Source organism: Capsella rubella, unplaced genomic scaffold (genome assembly GCF_000375325.1).
Source record: "Capsella rubella cultivar Monte Gargano unplaced genomic scaffold, Caprub1_0 scaffold_7, whole genome shotgun sequence".
NCBI classification, from domain to species: Eukaryota; Viridiplantae; Streptophyta; class Magnoliopsida; order Brassicales; family Brassicaceae; genus Capsella; species Capsella rubella.
The window spans coordinates 8,772,401-8,796,081 of NW_006238917.1; the positions used below are offsets into that span (position 1 = coordinate 8,772,401).

Consider the following 23,681-nt stretch of genomic DNA (forward strand, 5'->3'; position numbering starts at 1 on the left):
GCAGGTAGATGTTTGCATATTGTTATTATTATTATTATTATTATTATTATTATTATTATTATTATTATTATTATTATTATTATTATTATTATTATTATTATTATTATTATTATTATTATGTCAATAGGATTTTGAAAACGTTTATTTGAAAAGCAGATTGAGTTAAACTAAGTACAGTACATATGCATAAAAATAATTAATTCAATTATGTCTAAAATCCTAAAAACTACATCTCGTGTATGGTATTAGCATCTGGTTTGGTCTTACAACTTGATGATAAGAATTTTCATTACCATGATTTTATCTTAGATGATATAAAAACTATTTGACCAAAAAAAAAAAAGATGATATAAAAACTAATATATTTTTTACTGATTAAGATTAGTAATCGTAATATAATCGATGAATGTCACAGTTACATCTAAACTAGTCTAAGTATCATTTGATGATCACATCAAATTTTGTACAATAGAGATTATTTTGTTATTGTCTATTTCTAAATGAAACACAATAGAAACTCATGTTCTGTTTTGTAAACACAAATCTTACATTTTTTAGTTTGGAAACTTAATAAATAAATAATTATGAAATATTATTTTTATGATATATATTATATTTACTTTTGTATCTTTAGAGAAAACTAACTACTATAGGATATGTGATATGAAATCACTCATACTTTTTTTTTGCTATAATAATCACTAATATTTACTCCCTTTTATCCTTTGGTTAAAATATTTTAATATCTAAGTATTGGATTTGTTTAGTTTCAAACACTTTTTTCTTTCTTTAATATGGCTTTATATTTGGTGTTATAATATATACACATGTTTTCATGTATATTCATTTCTTAATTTTAGAAAAAGTTGTATTCTGTTTAAAACATTCCAATTTTTCGTATTCAGTTTCGTAATTATGCAATATACATGTAGTATATTAGTGATAACATAATCACATTCGAGTGTTGAGAATAATAATACTCAGAGAAAAACTTAGTGCAAGAGTAAGAAACAATTATGCAAGTAAATGTATGTTTTCACTTTTCTGTTTTAATGGCTTTGTATAATATTAATTTCTATTTAATTTCTTTCCCAACAATTTCTATTTAATTAACGACATGGATTATTAAGTACTTAAGAAGCATACAAAGGCCTGAAAAGAACTTCTATTGGGCCCAACATGAGCCCATTTAGAATGAAATGTCAGAAACCCTAGTGTACGCTTATATAAAAAGCATTTTCACGTTTGTTCGGCTGTTTGCGGAGTCGCGTTGAGAGAGATCTTAGGAAGAAGCAAAAATGGCGGTCCCGTTGCTTACCAAGAAGGTCGTGAAGAAGAGGTCTGCTAAGTTCATCAGACCCCAGAGCGACCGTAGAATCACCGTTAAGGTATCCGCTTCGTTTTCCTCAATCAATTTCACAACATTTATACTTGTTTCTTCCTAAGATTTAAGAAGATCAGTCTCTGGGTTTTATTCATTTGGCATTTTTAGAGGGAGCTGAATCTTAAAGCTTTCAACTTTAGGTTGCAATATGATTGCTGATTTAAGTATCTGAATTCAATCATGAAAATGATGATTTTAGCTAGCCTGAGTAAGCTCTTTCATGAACAGCATTCATACGATTTTCCAGATTAGACTGAGTTTGATTCAAGTTTTATTTTTTAATTGGAGTCTCTTATGTCCTATCTATTATTCTGTTTAGGGTACTCTCATCAACGTTGTCCATTGGATTGTAGAATAATTTGAGGTTGATTAAAGTTTGGTTGACTGGCCTCTTAAGTCCATGAAAATGATCATTCTAGTAGAAACAGCTGTTGATTTTGGAAAAAGCTTAGCTTTCTTGATATATTAGTGGTGTTTAGGTTTTGGTTTCTTACATTTTGCATAATTTGGTTGTGGATTTACAGGAAAGCTGGAGGAGGCCTAAGGGTATTGATTCCAGGGTGAGGAGAAAGTTTAAGGGTGTCACTTTGATGCCCAATGTTGGTTACGGATCTGACAAGAAGACTCGTCACTATCTTCCCAATGGATTCAAGAAATTCGTTGTTCACAACACAAGTGAACTCGAGTTGTTGATGATGCACAACAGGACTTACTGTGCTGAGATTGCTCACAACGTCTCCACTAAGAAGAGGAAGGCAATTGTTGAGAGAGCTTCTCAGCTAGACATTGTTGTTACCAACAGGCTTGCTAGGCTCCGTAGCCAAGAAGACGAGTGAAGAAACAAAAGCCTACTTGAGATATTTAGTCGTTTCTTCTGTTTTGTTGCATTCCCATTTTGTTGTAAGACAGATTTTGGTTACTGTTGTTTTGTGTTTGGAGTTAACAAACATGAGTTTTTGTTTTAGTATGAAACAGATCAAGTTGAGACTTTTCGGTAATACTATTTCACATTCATTTACATGTCAAAAGAATGAACCTTTTTTGTCAGAATCAGTATTTTCAGAGAACAGTCTTAATGGGATGATCTAAAGTTTTGAACTGATGAGTCTCTTAATTGTAAAACGCATCAGCTTGTTGCTCCAAGGACGCTGCCAATATCAATCGCAACTCTGGAGATATTAGAAACGATGCGATGCTGAATCGAGCTGAGGAGCTCTCTGATTTGTTGTCATGGATAACAAACACGCTAGCCACATACTGAGTTACTGACTGCACGTTTCTTCTCCGGCAAGGAACATAGATTGAAATCTCAGACACGAGTTCTATTGTCCCTTTTCAGATATGTAGCTTCTCAAATTTTACCATAACTGATCATGGGCAATTTTCACGGAGAGGATCTTGACTGGTTATGGAAACAGGTGAAGAAAAGTTTTGACCTTTCGTCTTTGAAACCTATCGAGAGCCAACGTGACGATACATTGTTAAGAGTGGGGTTTTTAAGAGGATGGCGAGGCAAGCCGCTTCATTTTTCAACTGTTCAGGTTCCTTAGGTGCAAAGGTTTAGAATTAATCACTCATGGATTTTTAAAAAGGGTAACTTTTCTCCATGGGATGAACAATGCAGAACAATTTAAAGGAGAAGCACTTAATCTGTTCGACGAATTGCTTCTAAGAGATTTGGTACTGTGATAATGTAGAAGAGAAGCGTGAATATGTGTGTTTACGTTTGGCTTGTCGTATAAATAGCGGCTTTAACAAATCATTAAGTCAGCTCAAACGTCTTTGTATAAAAAGACGACTTAATACATATAGAAAGTCTCTCTCTTTCTCTCGCTCGCTCGCTTTCTCTCCCTCTCTCTCTATCTGCTTGTTTGAACCAGAAGATGGAGATCAGAGAAAGTGATACAAGGAAGACGAAGAAGATGAGTCGTGAATCTTCAATTTTTTCATCTATTCTCGCTGATATTGAAGAGAATCCAACGATATTGCAGAAACGACAGATGAAATTGAGCGAAGAATTGTCAGTCTTTTCGACAATTCTCGCTGATAGTGATGAAGAGAGTCCAACAATACTGCAGAATACGAACAAAAAGGTGAAGAAGACACGAAGAAGAGAATCAATGAAGACCCCACTTGACTTCACGTGTACGGTATCACAAACCCTAACCCATTCAGATTTGGTCCATACTCTCAATGAAGAAGTGAAGATTGTGAGATCTGAAACAGAGATCAATGGTCATACAAGTGATGATCGATTTGTGTCTTGTAACCCTGATCACAATAGAGAACGTGATTGTGTAGAAGAGGGGAAAGTAGAACAACTTGAAGAAGATAAGTTTCGTGTTGATGAGGCTATAGAATGGCTCTTGAGAGATGTGAAAGAATCCGAAATCTCTACTGATACTGAAGTTTCGGTGTGCAACGTAGGAGATGGTGACATTCTCGAGATTTTTGATGAGATGTTATCAGCTATGCTTGGAGAACAGGTGAATGGTACTGATGGTTGTGGTCGGATTGATGAGTGTATTGACAAGGTGTTAGAAGAGATTGAGAGAGATGGAAGTTACTTACACTACATTAAAGATGGTTATGTGTTTGGAGGGTTGCTTGAGAATCTGATAAGAGATAGACTGAGAGAGAAAGCTGAGAAGGAAGAGAAAGAGATTTCTTCATGGATCTCTAATGGAGAATCTGAAGTCGAAACTGGAGTTACAGAAGAAGTGAAAGAAGAAGAAAAGGATATTAAGGAGAAGAAGAAGATGACTCCAGTGGTGGTTAAAATAGAGAGAGCTGACCAAGAATCAACTGTGACTAAACATGATTGTTTGGAGTATAAAAGACGGTTGTATATGAATGAGAAACTGAGGGAACGACATAAGGAGCTGATGCAGAGGAGAAGGAAAGCTGTTAGATTTGGTGTGGAGCTGTCGTTTCTTGTGGCGGAATTAATGTTTTTGATACCTAATGAGATTCTTTGTGGTGGAACTGGAGATTGCAGTATGTTTACAAAGCTATTTGGGGTCAATGAAGATGATGAGGGTACAAGTGTAATCATAAGAAAGCTCGAGGCAGTCTTTGAGATAGTGATTTGGAAGAAGGGGAACAAGGAACATGATGTCAACCTTCCTGAATCTATTTTTCAATATGATGATTTCATTCGTCTTTGCGCAGATGCAACTCGAGTCTTGGGAAAGATTGTTTGGGCTATGAAAAGAGACCAATGTGAAAGACTCGAGCTTTCTGATTTGGATTCTCTGTTTGAAGATTGCCAAAAAGTGTTGATGAAGATTGAGCTGAAGCTAGCAGAGATGAAGCAAAGAGTTTACAGATCTGTTTCTGCGGATTATGAGTCGTTTTCAAAGTCAGAAAGGTCTGATAGATTGCTCAAAGAAAAGCTCATGAAGAGGGTCATTGCTGATAACAGATTTGGGAGATCAGTGATTGGATCTTACTTAGTAGAGATATGGCAGTCTCTGTTTCAAGCAGAGGCATTACATGAGCAGTGAAAAATAATGATTTGAAGCATTTTCTGGAATTTTGGTGTTCTTGGATCAGAGATTTTTTTTTTTTTTTTTTTTGTAGATCATTGATTAGTGTTTTTTTTTTGGTTTTTGGTCAAACAGCTGATTGGTGAATTTATGTAAAGTCTTTTTTTTCTCTAGAAAACAAAAGAATGTAACTTCTTACACATGCTTCATACGAATGATAAGAATGTTCACGTATAGTATCATCACAAGTAATCGAAAGAAAAACCGAGAATCTTTAGCTGCGATAACACTTCAGGACAAACAATGCATGATTAAGGCTAATTACTTCTTTTACCCGCAGCTCACTTGACAATGCAGCTGATGTATATAGACTCAAAGAAAATGCTTTCATATGGTATGCTATGTTTCTGTTTGAAGTGATCATTTACATGAAACATGCTTTTATTCTTGTTTTGGGCGAAAGAGTCTTCAGTTGAAATTCAAGAACTCATTATTATAAGTAAAATGAAAAAGTAAAGAGTCTCAAAGTCTCATACCCTGAGAGAACAAAGACAATAACAGACAAGGAATCATACATATCGAAAGACAAACAATGAAAAACTACAAAAGAACCTGTAAAAACTTCTATAAAGAGTGGATACTGTAGTAGGGATGTCTGATATGAAGACTATTAGAGGCGAGTACTCTTTCATGTGCGAAAATTTGTGATTTGATAGACATTCATTCATCAAGTTACTGAAATTTTCCCAGATAATCGAGAGAGGAAACTGAGAATCCTTAGCCGTGATAACACTTCTGCAGCTTCCGAGTTTATAAGGCAGCACACTGTTTCTGCATTTAGATAGGTTATAACTCATCAAAGACTCGAAGACATGTGATTTTTTAGACAGCAATGCAGGTTTGATGCTACTTTACTTGACAGTACCATTGATGCATAACCAAACTCATGCTACACAAATTCTGAAAGAAATGCTTTCATATGGTTTTTATTCATAAATCTAAGAATCATATATGTAGACAGACTCATGAAGCTCACAACGCTCAGAGATTATGCATCCAACATTTCAAACAGAGAGTTTACCTGAGTTTATCTACTGGATCCAGTGACCACATCAAACAAGCCACAGCAACTTAACCATGAGGTTCTTTGCGCAATTCCATGTGTTGGTCGCACGGGAGCCTGAGAGAAAACTGATTTTAGTCCAACATAAGCCAAAAAAGAAAAAGGATAAAGCCAAAGGGATAACAATAAAGACATCTTCCTCGTGAGATATGACAACTTCAGACTCTCTGCTGCCTTCAGGAACACCGTTGGATTCTGGAAGAGGCGATGTTTTTACCTCGCTTTCTTTCACATCAGAGTGGGTTTCACCAGAAGATGCCTGCCTACTCTCATCAGATGCAAGAGAAACTTCAGCAGCAATCTCAGTTGGTTTAGGCAAAGGTTCTTCGTCAGTCTTGTTTGAAGGTATTGAATCAACATGGGAGATTTCAACCAGTTCTCCAGAGTTGGGATCACTAGGATTAGCTGAATCCAGCAAACCGGTATTCTCTACAATCGCGTTAGCAGTACACCCCATAAACGGAGCATCTCCAGCGATCGGCACAGGTTGAATAGGCACAGAACTCACAGTAATAACTTCAGGAACAGAATCAGCAGTCTCCTTTTCATCATCTATCTTCTTGACTTCCCTGGACTCATCATCCGAGCTACTGCTGCTGCTGCTACTACTGCTGCTACTAGAGCTCTTGTCATGATCATGGCTTGAATCAGTGATCTCTATGCGCTCATCAGTATCCTTTTCGATTCTAATAGCATCTTCCTCTGTGGATCCTGATTTCTTGTAGCTTTCCTGAGAGCTAACACCATCATCATTGCTCTCCCTTTCCACTTGGCTTCTCGAATCTAACACATCAGTTAACAAAGTCCAATCAGTATTACTAACATAGTAACTTAACACTGTCTTATTCAGATCAAATCCAACTACCATCCAAAGAAACAAACACAGTAAACAAAAACTGGAACAGCTACTAATCAAAAACAAAGCATCAGAGATAAACAACTTCAACCATAAACATGAATCAAGATTAAACCCAGATGAATTAACAAGGAGAACATGCTAAAAAGTAACTGAAAGATCAGATATTTTATAGATTTGAATCCCTAGATTCTGAGCCTAAACCCCCAATTCTTAAGGGGGGAATGAAGTGAAAGCATACCCATTTGTTTGGATCAGTGAGCACAGATAAGAAAAAAAAAACAAAACTTGAAGAAACTACAGAACAAAGAGAAGGAAGTTAAACAAAAAAACTCAGATTCAAAGAGAAGCTAAATAGAAAGAAACAAGAAAGGTAGCCTAAACGTGTGTGCGTGTGTTGGTGATTGAATAATAGAGATACAGACAGAGAGACAAAAGGAGAGAAAGTAGTGAGTGAGTGAGATAATGGGCTGTAAGAAAGAAACCATGGTTGGTGGATTTGAGATTGATTAGAGTAGAAGATGCTTCTTCTTCTTGCTTTTTCTTGGCTGCTTTCCTTTTTTTAGAACCTGGAGGCATGATTTTTGTTTGTGCTTCTTCTTGCTTTTTTCTTGCTTTGGGTGGGGATCTCTAACAGCTATGGCGGATCGTGGCTTTGTCTCTTTGGGGTTGGTTTCTCTCTGTAAAATAAAGAAGAAAGAAATAAAAAATGGCGTCTTTTGTGTGATTTGATTATTAGTATATTTTTGGTCGAGCCGTAAAGTTTCAAAACTCAAAATGGTAAAAGTGGGAAAAGTTTTTGCTTGAAGTGGTTTCTCGTTTTATTCATTTTTTATTTTGTTTTTACATTGAGTGTTACCGCGTTTGTTTCATTTATTTTCCGCGTATGTTCCGTTTTGCTAATTTAGTCATCAGCGGAATAGATATAGATTTTTTTCAAAACCGACAAATTTAAAACAAAAAATTGTTGATCATTCAACACTTATTAATAATAAACGAAACAATAAGTATGTTCGCCTATTTATTGATCGAGTAAAAAATATTACTATCAGAAAAATATCTTATTTTAACTTTACACCAACCAATTTAAAACATCTGTCGTAAATTTAGTCTTATTATAACTATAGAGTATAGACACCAAAAGGCCGTGAATTCGTTTAATTCCACCTTACTAATACTAGTTACTAGATTATGAGTAAATTATTGCAATTTTTATTTTTAGGTATTGTTGTTGCATGATTTTTTACCAAAATTATTTTATTTTTAAAGAACATTGGTAAATATCTCATTGAAGTTGTAGTCGGTAGTGTATATAAGGTTGTCTTTTCAGATTATAATTATGTAATGGCAGTTACAGGACAAATAATATGGGAGGAGTGGGGACATTATACAAGTGGTTCTGAGTTGGCCATGTCAGATTTTTCCGTTTATTACCATACCTTAATTATATACTTATCTCTTCTGTTTATGCGATAATTAATTATTCCTCAATAATTGTGTAACGTAAAGGTCTTTTTTGCCAAAGACCCGATGCCAATCGCGAACGTACCCTTTAACCACCACAGCGGACCCGGTTCGGTTCAATCGCAGATATTAAATTCAATGGTTACCATTTCTCGCAAACCATTCTCGACCCGACCCGACCCGGCTCGGCTCAGATCGATGTCTGTGCTCTGTGATTTCTCAGAGGAGATTCAGTAGTGATATACACATCTAGTCGAAGAACATATTTGGAATCAGATCTGATCTGTTTTGTCAGTGTCTAAGCTGGTTTGATCGAAGTTAGATTTCCCAATTCCACTCAAACACCCTCTAAATCTTGCCTTTTTTGTTTTCCGTGAGAATCAATTTGGGTAAATCGAAAGGAGAAGTGACAATGGATGCTTTTAGAAGACAAGCGAGTAAGCTCAGGGACCAAGTCGCAAAGCAGCAACTGGTAATTACTTATATTTTATATCGCCGCAACTAATTTCATTTCTACGGATTTAGCAGAACGCAGCCGAGTTTAATTAATGATCTTGGAATCTGCTAATTTGGAGAAAACGTTGTTGCAACTTGCATACCAAATTCGTGTTGGCAGAATCGATTATATATAAGCATTTTGGTTTGTATATAAGTATTATAGTAGCGTTGTTTGCTATAACAGTCTGAGTGATGATTTGTGTTGGTGTGTGGTAATGGGAAATGTAGGCTGTGATCAAGCAGTTCAGTGGGACTGGTTATGAAAGCTCAGATGTAATGGTGATTGATGAGCTAGAAATGCAAAGGCATCATCAGCTCGATAAGCTATACCGTTCTACTCGTTCTGCAAAGGTTAGACTGATATTGACTTATCTCTTACTTCAGATATTGACTTTATGTTAATGGCATTGTCTGTCTTCAGACTGATCTCACAGTTTATAAGAGTTGATTGATTATAGCAATATATCCTCAAAACATATGTTATTGTCACTTTCAGGAGTTCCAGAGAGAGATAGTTAAAGCAGCTGAGACATTTACCACAATTGGGCTCAGACACATTGAAGCAGGTTCCTTCTGAATACCTATTTTGTGTTACCTTTCATTGGATAAATTACAATATGACACATTTTTAAGGGTTTTTTCTATAATCTTTAATGTCAGGAACCAAGTTGTCTGAAGACTGTTGTAGGTATGGGAACGAAAATAGTCAAAACATTGATGAGAATATTCTGGCCAAGGCTGCAGCTATATATGGTGATGCTCGGAAACATGTAGACAAAGAACAAGAAGACTTCAACAAGCTTTTGGCTTCTCAGGTTCGCCTTGGATTATCTGTTTTAATCTTATTATGTTACTTCTTAGAATATAAATCTAAAAGATAAAAGGAGAAAACCATTTTCGAATGCATTAAGGTTTTGGATCCTCTTAGAGCTATGGTTGCTGGTTCTCCTCTTGAAGATGCTCGTCATCTTGCTCAACGTTACAGCCGCATGAGACAAGAAGCAGAGACACATGTAATCTTCTTGAAATCTGATTTCTATGATGATGTTGGCTATATTGTAATGTGAGTTAAAACTTTAAAAGCAAAACAGGCAACAGAAGTCTCTAGAAGGCAGGCACGTGTAAGAGAAGCTCCGATTCCAGAAAATGTCGCAAAGCTTCAACTAGCAGAAGCAAAGATGCAAGAACTAAAAGCAAACATGGCAGTTCTTGGTAAAGAAGCAACTGCTGCATTGGCCGCTGTTGAATCACAGCAACATAGACTCACTTTCCAGAGGCTTGTGGCTATGGTATGTTTTACATACACACTGGATTTTGTGTCTTATAAAGATTACTATTTACCGTATTACTTATTTTAGGTTGAAGGGGAGAAGAATTATCACTTACGAATAGCAGCAATCCTTAGTGACATTGAAGCAGAGGTTAGTATTGGGTGAATTGTTTTCATATCTTAATTTCTTCAAAAGCTCACACATTTTGGCCTTATCGCGTTTCTTAGATGGTAACTGAGAAACAACACAAAGAATCTGCTCCTCCTGCCATTCCAACAGAGAACGGCTCAGAGAAAACATCATACTTCCTGGCTGAAGTAAGTTCTTTACCTTTCGAAATATTATCATTGCATATCTCAGACAAGAGAAAGACATTTTTCAACATATTTCTTCCCTCAACAGGTGGTTCATCCGTTTTCTGCTGCTTCAGAGAAAGAGCTAGACCTGAGCAAAGGAGACTACGTCGTTGTCCGCAAGGTTTGCATGTTATTACCAAAATCAAAGAACTAATCTTTGTGGTGAGAGCTTAAAACTTAACTCTGTGTGCTCTTTTCTTTCCTATTTTCAGGTGAGCCAAACTGGTTGGGCTGAAGGAGAATGCAAAGGAAAAGCTGGTTGGTTTCCTATGGCTTATATCGAGAAGCGACAGAGACTTCCTACAAACAACTTTGCTGCTGAAGTTTACTGAGTCTCTTCTTCAAAGATTTCATTTGATTTCCTTACATTTGTGTCTGAAATACTTAGCTGTCAGTCATTTCTGCGGAAAAAAATACTACCCTTGTTCATATTTGTTGATCCAAAATAGCATTTACCTCCAAAAAGATATTTTATCTGTGCCTATTGAAGAGTGTTCTTATTGCAGATATAAAATTATTGAAGCTGTCAAGTGAATAATCCTATGAATTGTAGGGAAAAACATAACAAAAGGTCAATTAGAATTGACCACAAAGGTTTAGTTATATCCAATAACACCATTGACACTTGCTATTTTTACCCCAATTTCAAAAGTTTTCTAACATTTGAAACCCAGTCTGGTACAAAGCCTTTTAAGCTCGAGTAAAAGGATCTGTTTGTCTCAAATTTATGAGTTTAACAGAACAAAATTAACGAATAAAATCTTTTAAAAATTCTCTCTTTGCGCTATGACCAAAAACAAAAGTCTGTTAATTTGCAGTCATGTGCAGAGTGACAAGAGAAGCATAAGCACCACCTGAAATCTTCATCAGTGTCTCATGCCTTCCCTTCTCAGCAATAACGCCATTTTTCACAACAGCAATCACGTCTGCGTTCTTGATCGTCGTGAGCCGATGAGCCACAACTACAGTGGTTCGGTTCACCATAACCCTATCAAGCGCATCCTGAACCACCCGCTCAGATTCTGCATCCAACGCACTCGTCGCTTCATCAAGCAACAAAATCTTAGGATCTTTTAAAATGGCACGAGCAATCGCAATCCTCTGTTTCTGACCGCCTGATAGCTGAACTCCACGTTCTCCAACGGACGTATCGTATCCCTGAGGCAACGAGCTGATGAAGTTATGTGCGTTTGCGGCTTTTGCAGCTGATATAATCTCTTCCTCTGTGGCTCCACCGGTTTTGCCATAAGCTATGTTTGATTTGATCGTCTCGTTGAACAAAATCGGTTCTTGACTAACCAAACCCATCTGTTGCCTTAACCAACTCAATTTAAATGTCTGAATCTCCACTTGGTCGATCAAAATCTTGCCTGAATCCGGATTATAAAACCTCTCGATCATGCTTATCACTGTCGATTTCCCGCTCCCGCTCTCTCCAACAAGTGCAACGGTCTGAATAAAAAAACAACCAATGAACAGAATATTTAACCGGTAAAATCCAATTTTAACCGATGAAAGAATGAATAGGCTCTGTTTTCTTACCTTTCCGGAAGGGATGCTCAAGCACAAATCACGGAAAATCTGAACGTCCGGTCGCATCGGGTACCGGAAACTAACATGTTTGAATTCGATATCTCCATGAACGTTTTGTAACGTTGTACCTTCATCAGAGCTCGAATCAATCTTCGGTTTACTATCGAGGATATCAAAAATCGAAGCTGCAGAGTCTTTAGCTTTGCTTGAATCAGGTGCCATAGCACTCGTTTGAGAAACTCCTATCGCCATGATCGTCAATGCAAAGAAAACCTGTAACAATCAAGTAGAAATTAAACATCAATAAACTAAACCGGATCTTGACTAAACAGAGAAATGTTCCTCTCCTTACCTTGAAGACTTCACCAAATGTGGCTTTACCTATTTGAATCAACCCCGCACCACTGACGAAACATACACAATTGATACAATAGAGGAAAAAGAAAGAGAAACCAAAACCCGCACCGCTCAGAAGACCTAACCGGACACCGTTCTTCTTCGGTCCTTCGCATTTTTGCTGATATAAATCCATCACTTTGCCCTCTGCGCAGAAAGATGCAACCGTTCTTATGCTACTCACTGCATCATTCGCCACTTGACTCGCTTCTTCATACTTCGCCTAAACCAGGATAAAATTGATCATTAATTTCATATTAATGTGACTGAACCCGCATCGAACCAAAAAAATGTTGTGATCATAATATTAAACCTTAGCATCTGCGCTGAAACCAGTCAGGAACTTGGTTTGAGCATATCCTTGGATGACAATAAATGGTGAGAGAGCAAGAACTATGAGAGCTAGCATCCAATTCGCTGTAAACGCTATTATCAACCCAGTGGTTACAGTAGCTATGTTCTGTACTATTAACGCCAATGCATCTCCTACCAAACTCCTCACTGTTGAAGCATCCGTGGACAACCTCGCTCCAATCGCACCACTGAAGCAAAATGCAAATAAAACATTAGAATCTAAAGTTACAAAATACGCGTTTAGCAAATTGGATTCAAAAATAGGTTATCATATAATGTTATTTTCACCTGGAATTTGATGTGTCATCGAACCAACTGATTTCTTGATGAACCACTTTATCAAATGACATTGATCGGATGCGTTTAATCAGCTTTCCTCCAGCGACACCGAAGAAATAGTTTTGGATCGGGATCATGATGAAATTGGCTAAACCGAGAGCGACATAAATCAGAGCCCAAAAACGTGCATCTTTCTTCAGTATCGTTGCTGATTCATAGAACATATTGATGGAGCTCGAAAGCAGTAAACCGAAAATAGGAAACAACGTTCCATGAATCATTGCGGCAACTGACCCGAGCAATAAAACCGGGAGTTCCGGTCTGTTGAGGCGAGCAAGCCGCTTTAATGACACTTTCTTGTGCCTCACGGGTTTTTCCTCGTCGTCTTGGATATCTTCAGTCTGGTTAACTCCAACTCCTGGTATGAAGAAATTGGAAGTCATAGAGAAAGAATGGCGGCTGCTTGATGAATTCCGACTAACGGATCTTCTCATCGCCGATGATAACCTACGACTTCCTGATCTCTCCACTTCTAAGCTCATTTCAGGTCTCTCTGTTTCGTTAGCTTCTTCTTTTGATCCTTCTTGAAGACGAACAAGCTGTGAATAAGCTCCCTCTGGATCTTGAATCATTTCATCGTGAGTCCCTATAAAATAATTCACATTCAATCACTTAATAGTGCACATCTAGCGTTTTCAGAATAGGTAGCTTTTAGTACACGGTAAATACAATACCTTTCTCCACAATTTTTCCTTGGTGAACAACGGCTATTACGTTGGCGGTTCTTATCGTGGTCAACCGGTGAGCGACCACAACGGTAGTCCGATTTGACATTAAGTTCACAAGCGCGTCTTGAACAATACGTTCGGATTCTGCATCCAACGCACTTGTTGCTTCATCTAAAAGCAAGATTTTAGGGTTTTTCAAAATTGCCCTAGCGATAGCTAGCCTCTGTTTTTGTCCGCCAGACATTTGTGTCCCGTGCTCTCCTACCATTGTATCCAAACCCTATAAACATAGAAAATTTCATTAAAATGGACAAAGCCCTTCTAATCTTATATTCAGTATTGAAAAATTAAGGCACCTGTGGGAGTTTGTCAATGAATTTAGCTGCGTTAGCGAGCTCAATCGCAGTTCGAATCTCTTGATCAGTCGCATCTTCTTTCCCATAAGCTATGTTCTCCCTTATTGTTGTTGCAAACAACACAGGTTCTTGGCTAACCAAACCGATTTTGCTTCTTATCCATTTGAGCTGAAGCTTCTTCAAATCAACGTCGTCTATCAAAACTTGTCCTGATTCTGGATCATAGAACCTCTCTATTAGACTGATAACTGTCGATTTCCCGCTTCCACTCTGTCCCACTAGAGCCACCGTCGTGCCATTTTGTACAAAGAGTGAGAATCCAGCAAAGATTTGAACATCAGGCCTAGCCGGATACCTAAAGTAAACATCTTTAAGCTCAATGTCTCCTCTAATATCCTCAAGAACAGAACCGCTCATATCATAAGCATCAATCTTTGGACTCCTCTTGATCGTTTCAAACATTTTGAAAGCTGCGGCTCTTCCTGCGGCGAAAGCATTCATACACGGTGATGTTTGCCCTAACGACCTGACAAAACAAGGTAGCTTGATGAACACGTAACATCGTATGCAATGAGTCAAATTGAGGGATTATGATGACTTCTAACTCACATTCCTCCAGTCAAGACCGCGAAAATTATATTGATGACTTGTCCGCCATTGTAACCTTTCTCCATTATTAGCTTTGCACCATACCAAACCGCTAAACCGTAGGTGCAAAAGATCACGCCTAGCATTGTACCAAGGCCTAGACCAGAGATTAAACCCTGTTGAACCATAGTCTTGTAAGCAGTTTCGAGCTTGCGTTCATATTTTTCCGTTGCTTGTTTCTCTCCGGTAAAGGCCACTACCTGAAGGAAACAAAAAACGCGATTCAGTGTCTAATGACAGTTAGATTAATTTTTGGAAAGGACTAAAAGAAAAGAAGAGAAAACTCACTGTTCTAATGGCTCCAACGGTTTGTTCAACTACATTTCCAGCCTCTGCGTAAGCGACTTGACCACGACCAGCCATTTTAGACATGATCAGAGACATGGCTGCACCTGCCATCACAATCAGAGGGATACAACTCAAAAGAACCAACGTCAAAAGCGGTCCTTTATAAAATGCAATCGCGAATCCTCCAAGGAATGTTGTTCCTAGTTGTATGAATTTCCCAACCTGTGTATCAAAACCAACAGCTTATTAAGTATCTTGTATCGCAAGAAATCATTTGTTTGTGATTTGAATGTATATATAATTCATTAAAACCTTTTCTCCCATGGCGTCTTGAATCAAAATTGTGTCTCCAGACATTCTTCCAATGACCTCTCCTGTGTTTGTCTCCGTATCGAAGTATCCAATATCTTGTCTTAATATCGTTTTCAGGTAAAGACCACGAATTGTGGCGGATTGACGTTCTCCAGTAACCATCCAACATGAGACCTCTGTTGAAATTAGAAGAAACCGTTAGCTTAGAACACAAGTTAGGGCACAGAAGATAAAACCAGAAGAGTAAAGTAGTAAAGCTTACGGAGGAAGGCGACGATACAAGAGTATACTGCAAGGTAAAGAAACTTTACAGCAACCTGTAAACGTGGAGGGAAGACTAATAAATTAGTCACTAAAATTTGATTATGTTCGACGCCAAAAAAAAACTAAAGTTGCTTACTTTAAAGTAAAGGCTAAAATAAACAGTGTATCTTTGTCTATATCTTCAAAACAAAGAAAACAGTAAACTCCATTTATTTCATGTAACTCATATAAAGAAATAAAGTATAATCAGATCAATCAATGTGATTTTTATTTAAAGCAGAAATTAAAGTGTTTTTCTTATTTAAGTTACATCATAACTTTCATATCAAAATAATAGTAGTTTTTCTCCATTTTATTTGATCAAAATAAAAAAATTATGTATTAATCCAAAAAAATCGATCGAGATAGCCTCTAAAACTATTGACAAAAAATCAAGAATCGTTAATAACTTTTTTTATTATTATGGAACATTTGAATGATAACTAAAATCAAGAATAATATTGTCCACCCTAATCCTTAAATTTAAGGATGTCTTATATTTCTTGATCGAGAAAAAAATGACTCGGTTTGATCTAATCAAATCCCAAATTTAACTTAAAAAAAAAAAGATAATCGATATATATATAAAATAAATATTAAAAAAAAAACCCTAATTACCTTCCACACTTCTCTAACCATATGATCTGGATCGGTGGTACCAAAGGCATTAATGAGCTGGCCGAAGATAAGAGTCATGAACGGCTGAGTAAGGCCATTACACATGGCGGCGATAGTCCCGACGGCCATCAAGACAAGGTCGGTTTTGTCGGCAAACGAAAACAGTTTGAAATACGACACTTTCTGATTCCCTCCGTCATTCTTCTTCTTCTTCGTCAGTTTCTCCTCCTCCATTGTTTCTTTTCTTTCCTCTTCTTCTTTCATAATTATTATCCCTTAGAGAGGAACACAACAAAAAATAAAAGTTATCGGTAATAATATAAAAACTTTCACGGGAGATCTATGAGAGAGGAAGAGAGAGATCACAAAAATAAATAAATACACAGAGAGAAGCTTAAGGGCTTTTATATATATAACAAGGCTTAATTTGTAGTAGCGTATAGAAAGGAGATATCAAAATTTGATACGCGTTCTTGAAAATGGAAAAAAACAAACAAAATTTGTAATCCAGACTGTAAAATAAATTATGAGAATCTCTTAGCTAGAGAGAGTTTCTAGAAGGGATGTGATGAAAACAACGAAGAGAGAGGAGAAAAAAACGTGAAAATTCAAATACTGGTATGGGGTTTTATAAAAAGATCTCACAATATAACTTTAACTTTTTAATTTGGTGCTCTTGCTCTTGCTCGTCGTCTCTTCCTAAATATAGAGTTGAGATAGTTAAGGACTACTGTTTTTTTTATTATTATTCTCCTCTGATCTTTGACGTTTGCGTTATGATGTTGTTAGGGATTTAAGAATTTAATTAAGCGTTAGTTTTTTGTTTTAACATATATCATATGATATGCCTTTTAACAAAAAAAGAACATATATCATATGATATATATGTTTTTTTAGATAACAAATATCAATGAAGTATGCAAACCGCTAGAACAATATGATCAATTAGGCAGGCATTAAGTAATTCCTCTATCAATTTGTAAAAGATAAACTTTTCTTCTTTCTTGCAATCATATTTTTTTTTTTTGTTAAACCTGTTTATGAAGAAGAAAATATCGAAATTACACTTTTAGTGGACCAAATAAGGGAAAACAAAAGTATATGGGTTTAGGATATTAGTCAAAATAAAATACTGGATACATCATATATAAAAAATCATGTAATAATAGAAGAACATTATATCGTATGTCTTCAAGCGACCTTTCCAGTAATTAATTATCTATCGAGTCGGAAATTCGAATTCCCCCAATAAATTTGACCATTGTTTATTCCGTTTGGTTCCACCAAGTGTATGTTTACTAATTAAATATATCTTTAAGATATCAAACTTAATTGTATTATTGTTGTTCACTCTTTATTTGCTTAGTGTTGGTATACGTACACACACTCTATTTTGTTATAGTAATTTTGTTATGAAGATTGAAAACTAGGAAGCACACGTATATACAGTACATAACATATTGATTGGTTTAGAGTTAAATAGAACCATATTAAACATAATTTAGTCATAAAGATTAAGGAGAACCCCTAGTGGAGAATCAAACATCTTTATATCCGCAAAATTTGTGTGTCAACTTACTTTTGGAATAGATGGTATGTGTATTATTTAGTAACTGATAGTGATAAGTGTTCTTTAAGTATTACTCCTTTCTTTTCCTAATAAGTATTCTTTTATGATTTAGCAAAGAATTTTTTTTTTTCCCAATGGAGAGATTTTGAAATATAAGTACCAAATTTATCTCTATTATTTAGCTTTTCAGTCAAAGAAATAGGATGATATAGCATATCATGTAAGTTACTAGATATTTTCTGGTTTTCTTAATTATTATGTGGAAATTGTATAACATTATGCAAGGGTATAGTGATTAAGACAACAAGTAAACCAAAGGATGCATTTAACCATGTTTGATGTTTCCATTGTCTAACTTTATTTAAATAAATTGCTAATATATAAAATATATATTGCATGTGTATGTGTATGTAAATGTGTGTTATATTCTTTTCTTAAAAGAAAAAATATACATCAATATGGAGTTCAATCGTTTCTTGTCTTTGACATGCTTTCTATGTTTGCTTTAGAAAAAAAAATTAACATTAATGTTTTTTCAAAGAAAAAGATGGGAAAGAAATTAAAAAGAGAATTTTATTCTAATCTTTATAGAATAATGGAAGATAGAAAACTATGTGACGCATTAGGCATTACCATTACAAGTCACATAACTCATTATTTGTCAATAATTTTTCACTTTTGTTGTCAAAACTAGTCACTTCTCGACTTTTGAAAACTAGTCACTTCTTTCACTACATAAGACAACGTCAACTAGCGACAAAGCTTTATCAATCATTAACCTCTTCGCCAGCTTAACCAAAACGTAGCTGAATTTACTTACAAAAGCCTTACTAGAATTTTTAATCCATTTGTAGTAAAATTTAGAATTGTAAAATAATCTTCGTTTGTGGTCTCTTGAGCGGATTAGATAATCATGTTCGTATGCTTATGAACTTCTTTAATATTTTACATGTCAAGTGCCAAGTGGTATTTTCATATCTTCAATGTGACTTTCACAATTCTGTTTCAGCGATGGATATGTGAGACATTTATATTTTAAATCATTTCTTAGATATTGAAAATTAGAAGCCTTGTATATAACATCTGCTTAAGTTATGTATGTTTTTGTTTTTTATATAAGATTCAAATTATACATATGTTCGATATTCCTAGTGAACATATAAAAGATTTCATCACAATTTTTTTTTTGCTAAATTAAGATTTCATCACAATTCACATGCATGCACTAAGAAGTCAGAAATTATGCGATTGAGATTAACGATATTTCACAACTAGTTGACAATTTTTGTTTTTCCTTCTTTCTTACTTGGTGTAAAGAGTGGTTGACAATTAAAGCAAAAAAAAAAAAAAAAAGTATTCTCTTCCGAACTACGTCGACGTACGTTATCAAATATATAGTTTAAAGATGTTATACCATTCGATATTCTTGGTTTTGCGGCATATAATAAACAAGCCATGCAATTATATGTCTTTTCAGTGAATCAAATAATCTTATATCTTGTAAAAAATAAAAAAATCTAAAGAATAGCATATAAATTTAAACAAAAAGATCATGCAGCGTATATATATATAGTCTCTTCTCTCGATGGAACTATGTTGTCAAGAATAGTTTTTTCTTGAGTATATTCTATTCTACAGAAATAGTTATCTATACTTACTAGTGAATGAGGAACGTACGTACAATTAAAAGTTTAAAACCAAAATAAAAAATAAAAATCTGACAGTTAATGGAATAGAACCAGATTCACTCAGTTATACGTCATTATCAACCATGAAGTAATAGAATACATTCGACTGCAAAAACAAACATATGAAATATCTTTTTAATTTCTTTCGTTTGACCGAGAGAGAACCAATCTAATTTTTTTTTTGTGATCCTGCATGTGGTATATCCACAGATTTTACAATTTAAATATAACATCAACATGCATGTACGGAACTTAAAACACAAATGCATATTATTTTGATTTAGAATTCATTTGCTTCTTTTGTTTTGTCAACGTACTTATCTATATTAATCAACCAAAAGTAATGAGTGTAAAAACCTAACGTCGTGTAAAAGAAATACTATATATAACGGGGGTACGTAGAGATCACTACACTCCATAGAGTAGATTACAACATTTACGAAGGTATAATTTAGACAAAACTTAGACCATCTCCATTAGAGATGCTTAATGCAATGCTTAACACATTGCTTATATTAATTGCATTATATTTAATGTAAAATGAACCACAAAACATAAGCTTTGTAGCTTAAATTAGCTTTATAAGCAAAAGCTAAGGGCCGCTGACGTGTCAAAATATTAGTGGGTGAGTGGAAAAATAGAAAAAAAAAAAAAAAACATTTTCCTCATAATTTGGCACAAATCAATATTACAACTAGTCGCTTATTTCGTTTTTAATTTATATGATTTCATATATACTTTTATATCATGATCTAAATATTTTATAGTATGCAATAACTTGTTTTCTTTTATAAATTATAATAAATGTTTCTATTTGTTTCTATCCATTTTCAAAAATACCCATTTTCAAATATGAAAAATTACAAACTTTTATATCGTTGATAAGGTACATCAAGATCATCATTACTACTGGGAAACTAAATCCAAATATTTATAAGGTTTTAAAAGATTCTAAACGGCATTTATAAGGTTTTTATAAGGTTTTTAAAAGGTTTACAAAGTTTTTATAAGGTTTTTAAATGATTTTTAAAAGGTTTTTAAAATGTATTTATACGGTATTTATGAGATATATGTATAAATTTACACACATATAAAGATAGTTTGTGTCTATAAATATAAGCTTTCGCATATTTTTTTGATAAATTTCAAATTTTATAGTGACTTTTTGATAAAATTAGAAAAAGGGGTATTTTTAAAAAGTGGTATTGGAAAAGGGGTATTTTTGAAATTCTCCCAATTAAATTAATTTTTTGTTTTTAAGCACTTCATTAAGAGTTATACCATTGGAACACCAAATTTTTCAACATCAAGATAAAGTTGCTTATAAATTTATTTTTAAAAATTTAATGCAAAAAAATATGTAAGCACCTTCCAATGGTTAGCACCATTGGAGATGCTCTTAGTCGTCTCGGACTCTTTTGAAGTTCCATTTTCTGTTCTTTATTTTTCCTAAGTTGGTTTAGCTTTTGTAGCTTCGATTGTAAACTCTTCGAGATTTCGACAATAATATAATCTCTAATTAATGTTTTCTCTGTCAACAACATATGAATTTGGATGGTTAGATATATACCAAAGATTTTAAAACAAAATCATTACGCTAGCTAGAACTGATTCGTAAGTAATAAAATAAAACTTAACACTCATATATATATATATTCCTCACAAAGTCATAATCCTATCGCCATCATTGATTTAAACAAGCAATTGATCGTTAAAGTCAGCTAATATATCACTTGTGATTATATGAAAAAACATTATTTGTTCGATGATATAAGTACAAGTATATGATCTAAATCTTGTATATTAATATTCAATTAGGTTTTGTTTCTTTGATACCATGATTTCAAACCTGCACTTTTTTTTTTGATATAAATTAATCAATATAGCTGCAAACTTGATCATTTTATATTAGATAATCACAAATCTGTTTTATAAATCAATTATTATTCAAAACAAACAAAATATATTTTGTATGGCCGAGGAATCGCAACAAGTTAAAACCCAATATAAAAAGCCCATTATTGTACTTTAATACGGAAATATTAGTTAAACTCATAAATTTTGGCCCAAAAAAGACATAAACTGTGTCACATAAGAACGGTGTCGTAGCAGAGTTAACCCTACGGGGAAGAAGTACATTTTAGTTTGGGAGAAGAGACAGAAGTAGAAGAGAGAAAGAGACAGAGAGAGAGGCTGTTGGGAAGAAACAATGGCGGTAGAAGACACTCCCAAATCTGTTGTTAACGAAGAAGCAAACCCTAATTCTAAAGAGAATCCAATTGATCGATACCATGAGGAAGGTGACGATGCCGAAGAAGGAGAGATCGTAGGCGGAGAAGGGCACGGAGACGTAGACGAATCGAACAAATCCGCCGCTCCTCAATCGCATCCGTTGGAACATTCGTGGACGTTCTGGTTTGATAATCCTGCTGTGAAATCTAAACAGACCACTTGGGGAAGCTCCTTGCGATCCGTGTTCACTTTTTCAACTGTTGAAGAATTTTGGAGGTTAGGTTTTTGGATTTCGATTTTTTTCCCCCGATTCTCAATCTCTGTTTCGTTTTGAATGATTCTGCTTCTGGGTTTTGTTTAGAATTTGATTTTTTGAGGAAATTTGTGTTCTTTTATTGGTGGATTAGAAGATTCCATTGAAGTCTCTGTTCTTATCTGTGTATGATGAATTGCTTTATTTTGTGTTTCAATTTGTTGCTATAACTTATGTTAGGGGTTTGAATTAGGTAGCTAAGAGCTTAATGCTTAATTTAAAGCAACATTTTCTTTGTTCACTTTGTTTGCTTCAGATGAACTAAACGTTGAACCAAAAGGTCGAAAAGTAAAGTAGAAGAGCAGAGTTAGTTTGAGAAAGAGACAAACTTTGAAATCATCAAATCGTTTCTTAGTGTTCGTTTTGGTTGTGAAGCTCTTCCTCATGGGATTAGTAGGTTTGTATGTTGATCTTTCGACTTTTTCTGAATGATAATGTTGCTTTGCTTTTCAGTTTGTACAATAACATGAGGCATCCAAGCAAGTTAGCTCACGGAGCTGACTTCTACTGTTTCAAACACAATATCGAACCTAAGTGGGAGGATCCTATTTGTGCAAACGGAGGCAAATGGACTATGAATTTCCCTAAGGAGAAGGCAGATAAGAGCTGGCTCTACACTGTATGGTTTCTATCCTTCTTTTATTTTTGACGGATAACTCCTGCTTCACCATCCAATCTAGTCTAACTTGGTTATTCGCATGCTTCGTCTAGTTGCTTGCATTGATTGGGGAGCAGTTTGATCATGGAGATGAAATCTGTGGAGCGGTTGTTAACATTAGAGGAAAGGAAAGGATATCTATTTGGACCAAAAATGCTTCAAACGAAGCTGCTCAGGTAAATAGAAAAGATCATTTTTCTCATCAAACAGTCTTCTCTGTGAAAACAAAAACACATGAAAAACCATCTGCTTCAATGTTGCAGGTGAGCATTGGAAAACAATGGAAGGAGATTCTTGATTACAACAACAGCATAGGTTTCATCATCCATGTAAGAAGAGATCTTCTCTCCTAGAGCTAGTTTGAAAGTCGTTTCATTAGGTCTCTAACTGTTCGTCTTTATTACCTTTTTTTCAGGAGGATGCGAGGAAGCTCGACAGGAACGCAAAGAACGCTTACACCGCTTGAAACTAAACAACCCTCTCAACTCTTTGCCTTGTTTCAGTTACAGTTTTGTATGTGAGAGATCTCTATTTATATCATTAAAAACATGACTTGACATTGTCTTTGTTCCTGAAGCTCTAGCATTTCACTTTAGTATTAATATATAAGTATCGTCTTCACAAAATTTATGGTGCCCTTTGTATAAAACCAGAGGTAATTTACTCTTGTAAAAACCCAGCATACTTATCGGCCTCCAAAACTCGTAAATTCTTCATAACCCTGTTTAAATCCCATATACCATTCATGTTTGGATTGGTTCATGGCCTTATCACCGGTTTCTGATGTTTCTAGAAAACATCACTTGGGATTAACCAAAGATGTTAATGAGTTTTAAGATTTGAAAAGTCCACATCCTCTTTTTAATTGATGCCACCACCACCACATTTTCTAATGGAAGTATAGTTTGGCAGTGAACCTATTTAGCTCGGTATTTGACGGTGATCCAGTTAGTTAAGTAAAGGGG

At 35.1% G+C, this 23,681-nt stretch overlaps 6 protein-coding genes across 9 annotated transcripts; 4 read left to right on the top strand and 2 right to left on the bottom strand.

Moving 5' to 3' along the window:
- Positions 1-1,256: 1,256 nt before the first annotated feature.
- On the top strand, positions 1,257-2,402 carry LOC17877649 (60S ribosomal protein L32-1). Its single transcript, XM_006284681.2, has 2 exons — positions 1,257-1,388; positions 1,909-2,402. The coding sequence occupies exons 1-2, from the start codon at positions 1,299-1,301 to the stop codon at positions 2,218-2,220; spliced, it is 402 nt and encodes a 133-aa protein (XP_006284743.1). The 5' UTR covers positions 1,257-1,298; the 3' UTR covers positions 2,221-2,402.
- An 865-nt stretch (positions 2,403-3,267) lies between these two features.
- LOC17880846 lies at positions 3,268-4,897 on the top strand. Its single transcript, XM_006285007.2, has one exon. The coding sequence runs from the start codon at positions 3,268-3,270 to the stop codon at positions 4,888-4,890; it is 1,623 nt and encodes a 540-aa protein (XP_006285069.2). The 3' UTR covers positions 4,891-4,897.
- A 442-nt stretch (positions 4,898-5,339) lies between these two features.
- Positions 5,340-7,550, bottom strand: LOC17877392 (suppressor protein SRP40). 4 transcript variants are annotated; one of them, XM_023778766.1, is made up of 4 exons: positions 7,337-7,549; positions 6,213-6,778; positions 5,954-6,052; positions 5,340-5,703 (listed from the first exon to the last, which is right to left on the bottom strand). In XM_023778766.1, the coding sequence occupies exons 1-3, from the start codon at positions 7,428-7,430 to the stop codon at positions 5,960-5,962; spliced, it is 753 nt and encodes a 250-aa protein (XP_023634534.1). In that variant the 5' UTR covers positions 7,431-7,549; the 3' UTR covers positions 5,340-5,703; positions 5,954-5,959. The 4 variants fall into 4 exon arrangements, with proteins under 4 accessions (XP_023634534.1, XP_006284281.1, XP_023634532.1 ...); XM_006284219.2 differs by having other exon boundaries at positions 6,129-6,778; XM_023778764.1 differs by having other exon boundaries at positions 5,954-6,778; positions 7,337-7,550.
- Positions 7,551-8,485: 935 nt separating this feature from the next.
- LOC17881024 (SH3 domain-containing protein 3) lies at positions 8,486-10,931 on the top strand. The gene is made up of 10 exons (XM_006283970.2): positions 8,486-8,787; positions 9,042-9,164; positions 9,310-9,379; positions 9,474-9,628; positions 9,725-9,826; positions 9,905-10,102; positions 10,172-10,234; positions 10,312-10,401; positions 10,487-10,561; positions 10,653-10,931. Exons 1-10 carry the CDS (start codon positions 8,728-8,730, stop codon positions 10,770-10,772), a joined length of 1,056 nt encoding a protein of 351 aa, XP_006284032.1. The 5' UTR covers positions 8,486-8,727; the 3' UTR covers positions 10,773-10,931.
- Positions 10,932-11,063: 132 nt separating this feature from the next.
- Positions 11,064-16,596, bottom strand: LOC17879896 (ABC transporter B family member 9). The gene is made up of 12 exons (XM_006282949.2): positions 16,256-16,596; positions 15,597-15,651; positions 15,335-15,510; positions 15,023-15,244; positions 14,696-14,934; positions 14,087-14,612; positions 13,737-14,010; positions 13,012-13,648; positions 12,683-12,911; positions 12,326-12,592; positions 11,983-12,246; positions 11,064-11,892 (listed from the first exon to the last, which is right to left on the bottom strand). The coding sequence occupies exons 1-12, from the start codon at positions 16,517-16,519 to the stop codon at positions 11,248-11,250; spliced, it is 3,798 nt and encodes a 1,265-aa protein (XP_006283011.1). The 5' UTR covers positions 16,520-16,596; the 3' UTR covers positions 11,064-11,247.
- Positions 16,597-21,634: 5,038 nt separating this feature from the next.
- Positions 21,635-23,342, top strand: LOC17878206 (eukaryotic translation initiation factor 4E-1). Its single transcript, XM_006284403.2, has 5 exons — positions 21,635-22,021; positions 22,512-22,677; positions 22,770-22,892; positions 22,980-23,045; positions 23,132-23,342. Exons 1-5 carry the CDS (start codon positions 21,723-21,725, stop codon positions 23,180-23,182), a joined length of 705 nt encoding a protein of 234 aa, XP_006284465.1. The 5' UTR covers positions 21,635-21,722; the 3' UTR covers positions 23,183-23,342.
- Positions 23,343-23,681: the final 339 nt, after the last annotated feature.

Excerpts from the sequence above, each read along its gene's own strand:
- LOC17877649 (XM_006284681.2), top strand. The coding sequence starts at position 1,299 with ATGGCGGTCCCGTTGCTTACCAAGAAGGTCGTGAAGAAGAGGTCTGCT. Across the intron at positions 1,389-1,908 it reads ACCGTAGAATCACCGTTAAG|GAAAGCTGGAGGAGGCCTAA; the intron begins GTATCCGCTTCG and ends GTGGATTTACAG.
- LOC17880846 (XM_006285007.2), top strand. The coding sequence starts at position 3,268 with ATGGAGATCAGAGAAAGTGATACAAGGAAGACGAAGAAGATGAGTCGT.
- LOC17877392 (XM_023778764.1), bottom strand. The coding sequence starts at position 7,430 with ATGCCTCCAGGTTCTAAAAAAAGGAAAGCAGCCAAGAAAAAGCAAGAA. Across the intron at positions 6,779-7,336 it reads TCTCAAATCCACCAACCATG|ATTCGAGAAGCCAAGTGGAA; the intron begins GTTTCTTTCTTA and ends CTGATGTGTTAG.
- LOC17881024 (XM_006283970.2), top strand. The coding sequence starts at position 8,728 with ATGGATGCTTTTAGAAGACAAGCGAGTAAGCTCAGGGACCAAGTCGCA. Across the intron at positions 9,380-9,473 it reads GCTCAGACACATTGAAGCAG|GAACCAAGTTGTCTGAAGAC; the intron begins GTTCCTTCTGAA and ends CTTTAATGTCAG. Across the intron at positions 10,562-10,652 it reads ACTACGTCGTTGTCCGCAAG|GTGAGCCAAACTGGTTGGGC; the intron begins GTTTGCATGTTA and ends TCCTATTTTCAG.
- LOC17879896 (XM_006282949.2), bottom strand. The coding sequence starts at position 16,519 with ATGAAAGAAGAAGAGGAAAGAAAAGAAACAATGGAGGAGGAGAAACTG. Across the intron at positions 12,593-12,682 it reads GTTTCAGCGCAGATGCTAAG|GCGAAGTATGAAGAAGCGAG; the intron begins GTTTAATATTAT and ends ATCCTGGTTTAG. Across the intron at positions 11,893-11,982 it reads TGAGCATCCCTTCCGGAAAG|ACCGTTGCACTTGTTGGAGA; the intron begins GTAAGAAAACAG and ends TTTTTTATTCAG.
- LOC17878206 (XM_006284403.2), top strand. The coding sequence starts at position 21,723 with ATGGCGGTAGAAGACACTCCCAAATCTGTTGTTAACGAAGAAGCAAAC. Across the intron at positions 22,893-22,979 it reads CTTCAAACGAAGCTGCTCAG|GTGAGCATTGGAAAACAATG; the intron begins GTAAATAGAAAA and ends TCAATGTTGCAG. Across the intron at positions 23,046-23,131 it reads GCATAGGTTTCATCATCCAT|GAGGATGCGAGGAAGCTCGA; the intron begins GTAAGAAGAGAT and ends CCTTTTTTTCAG.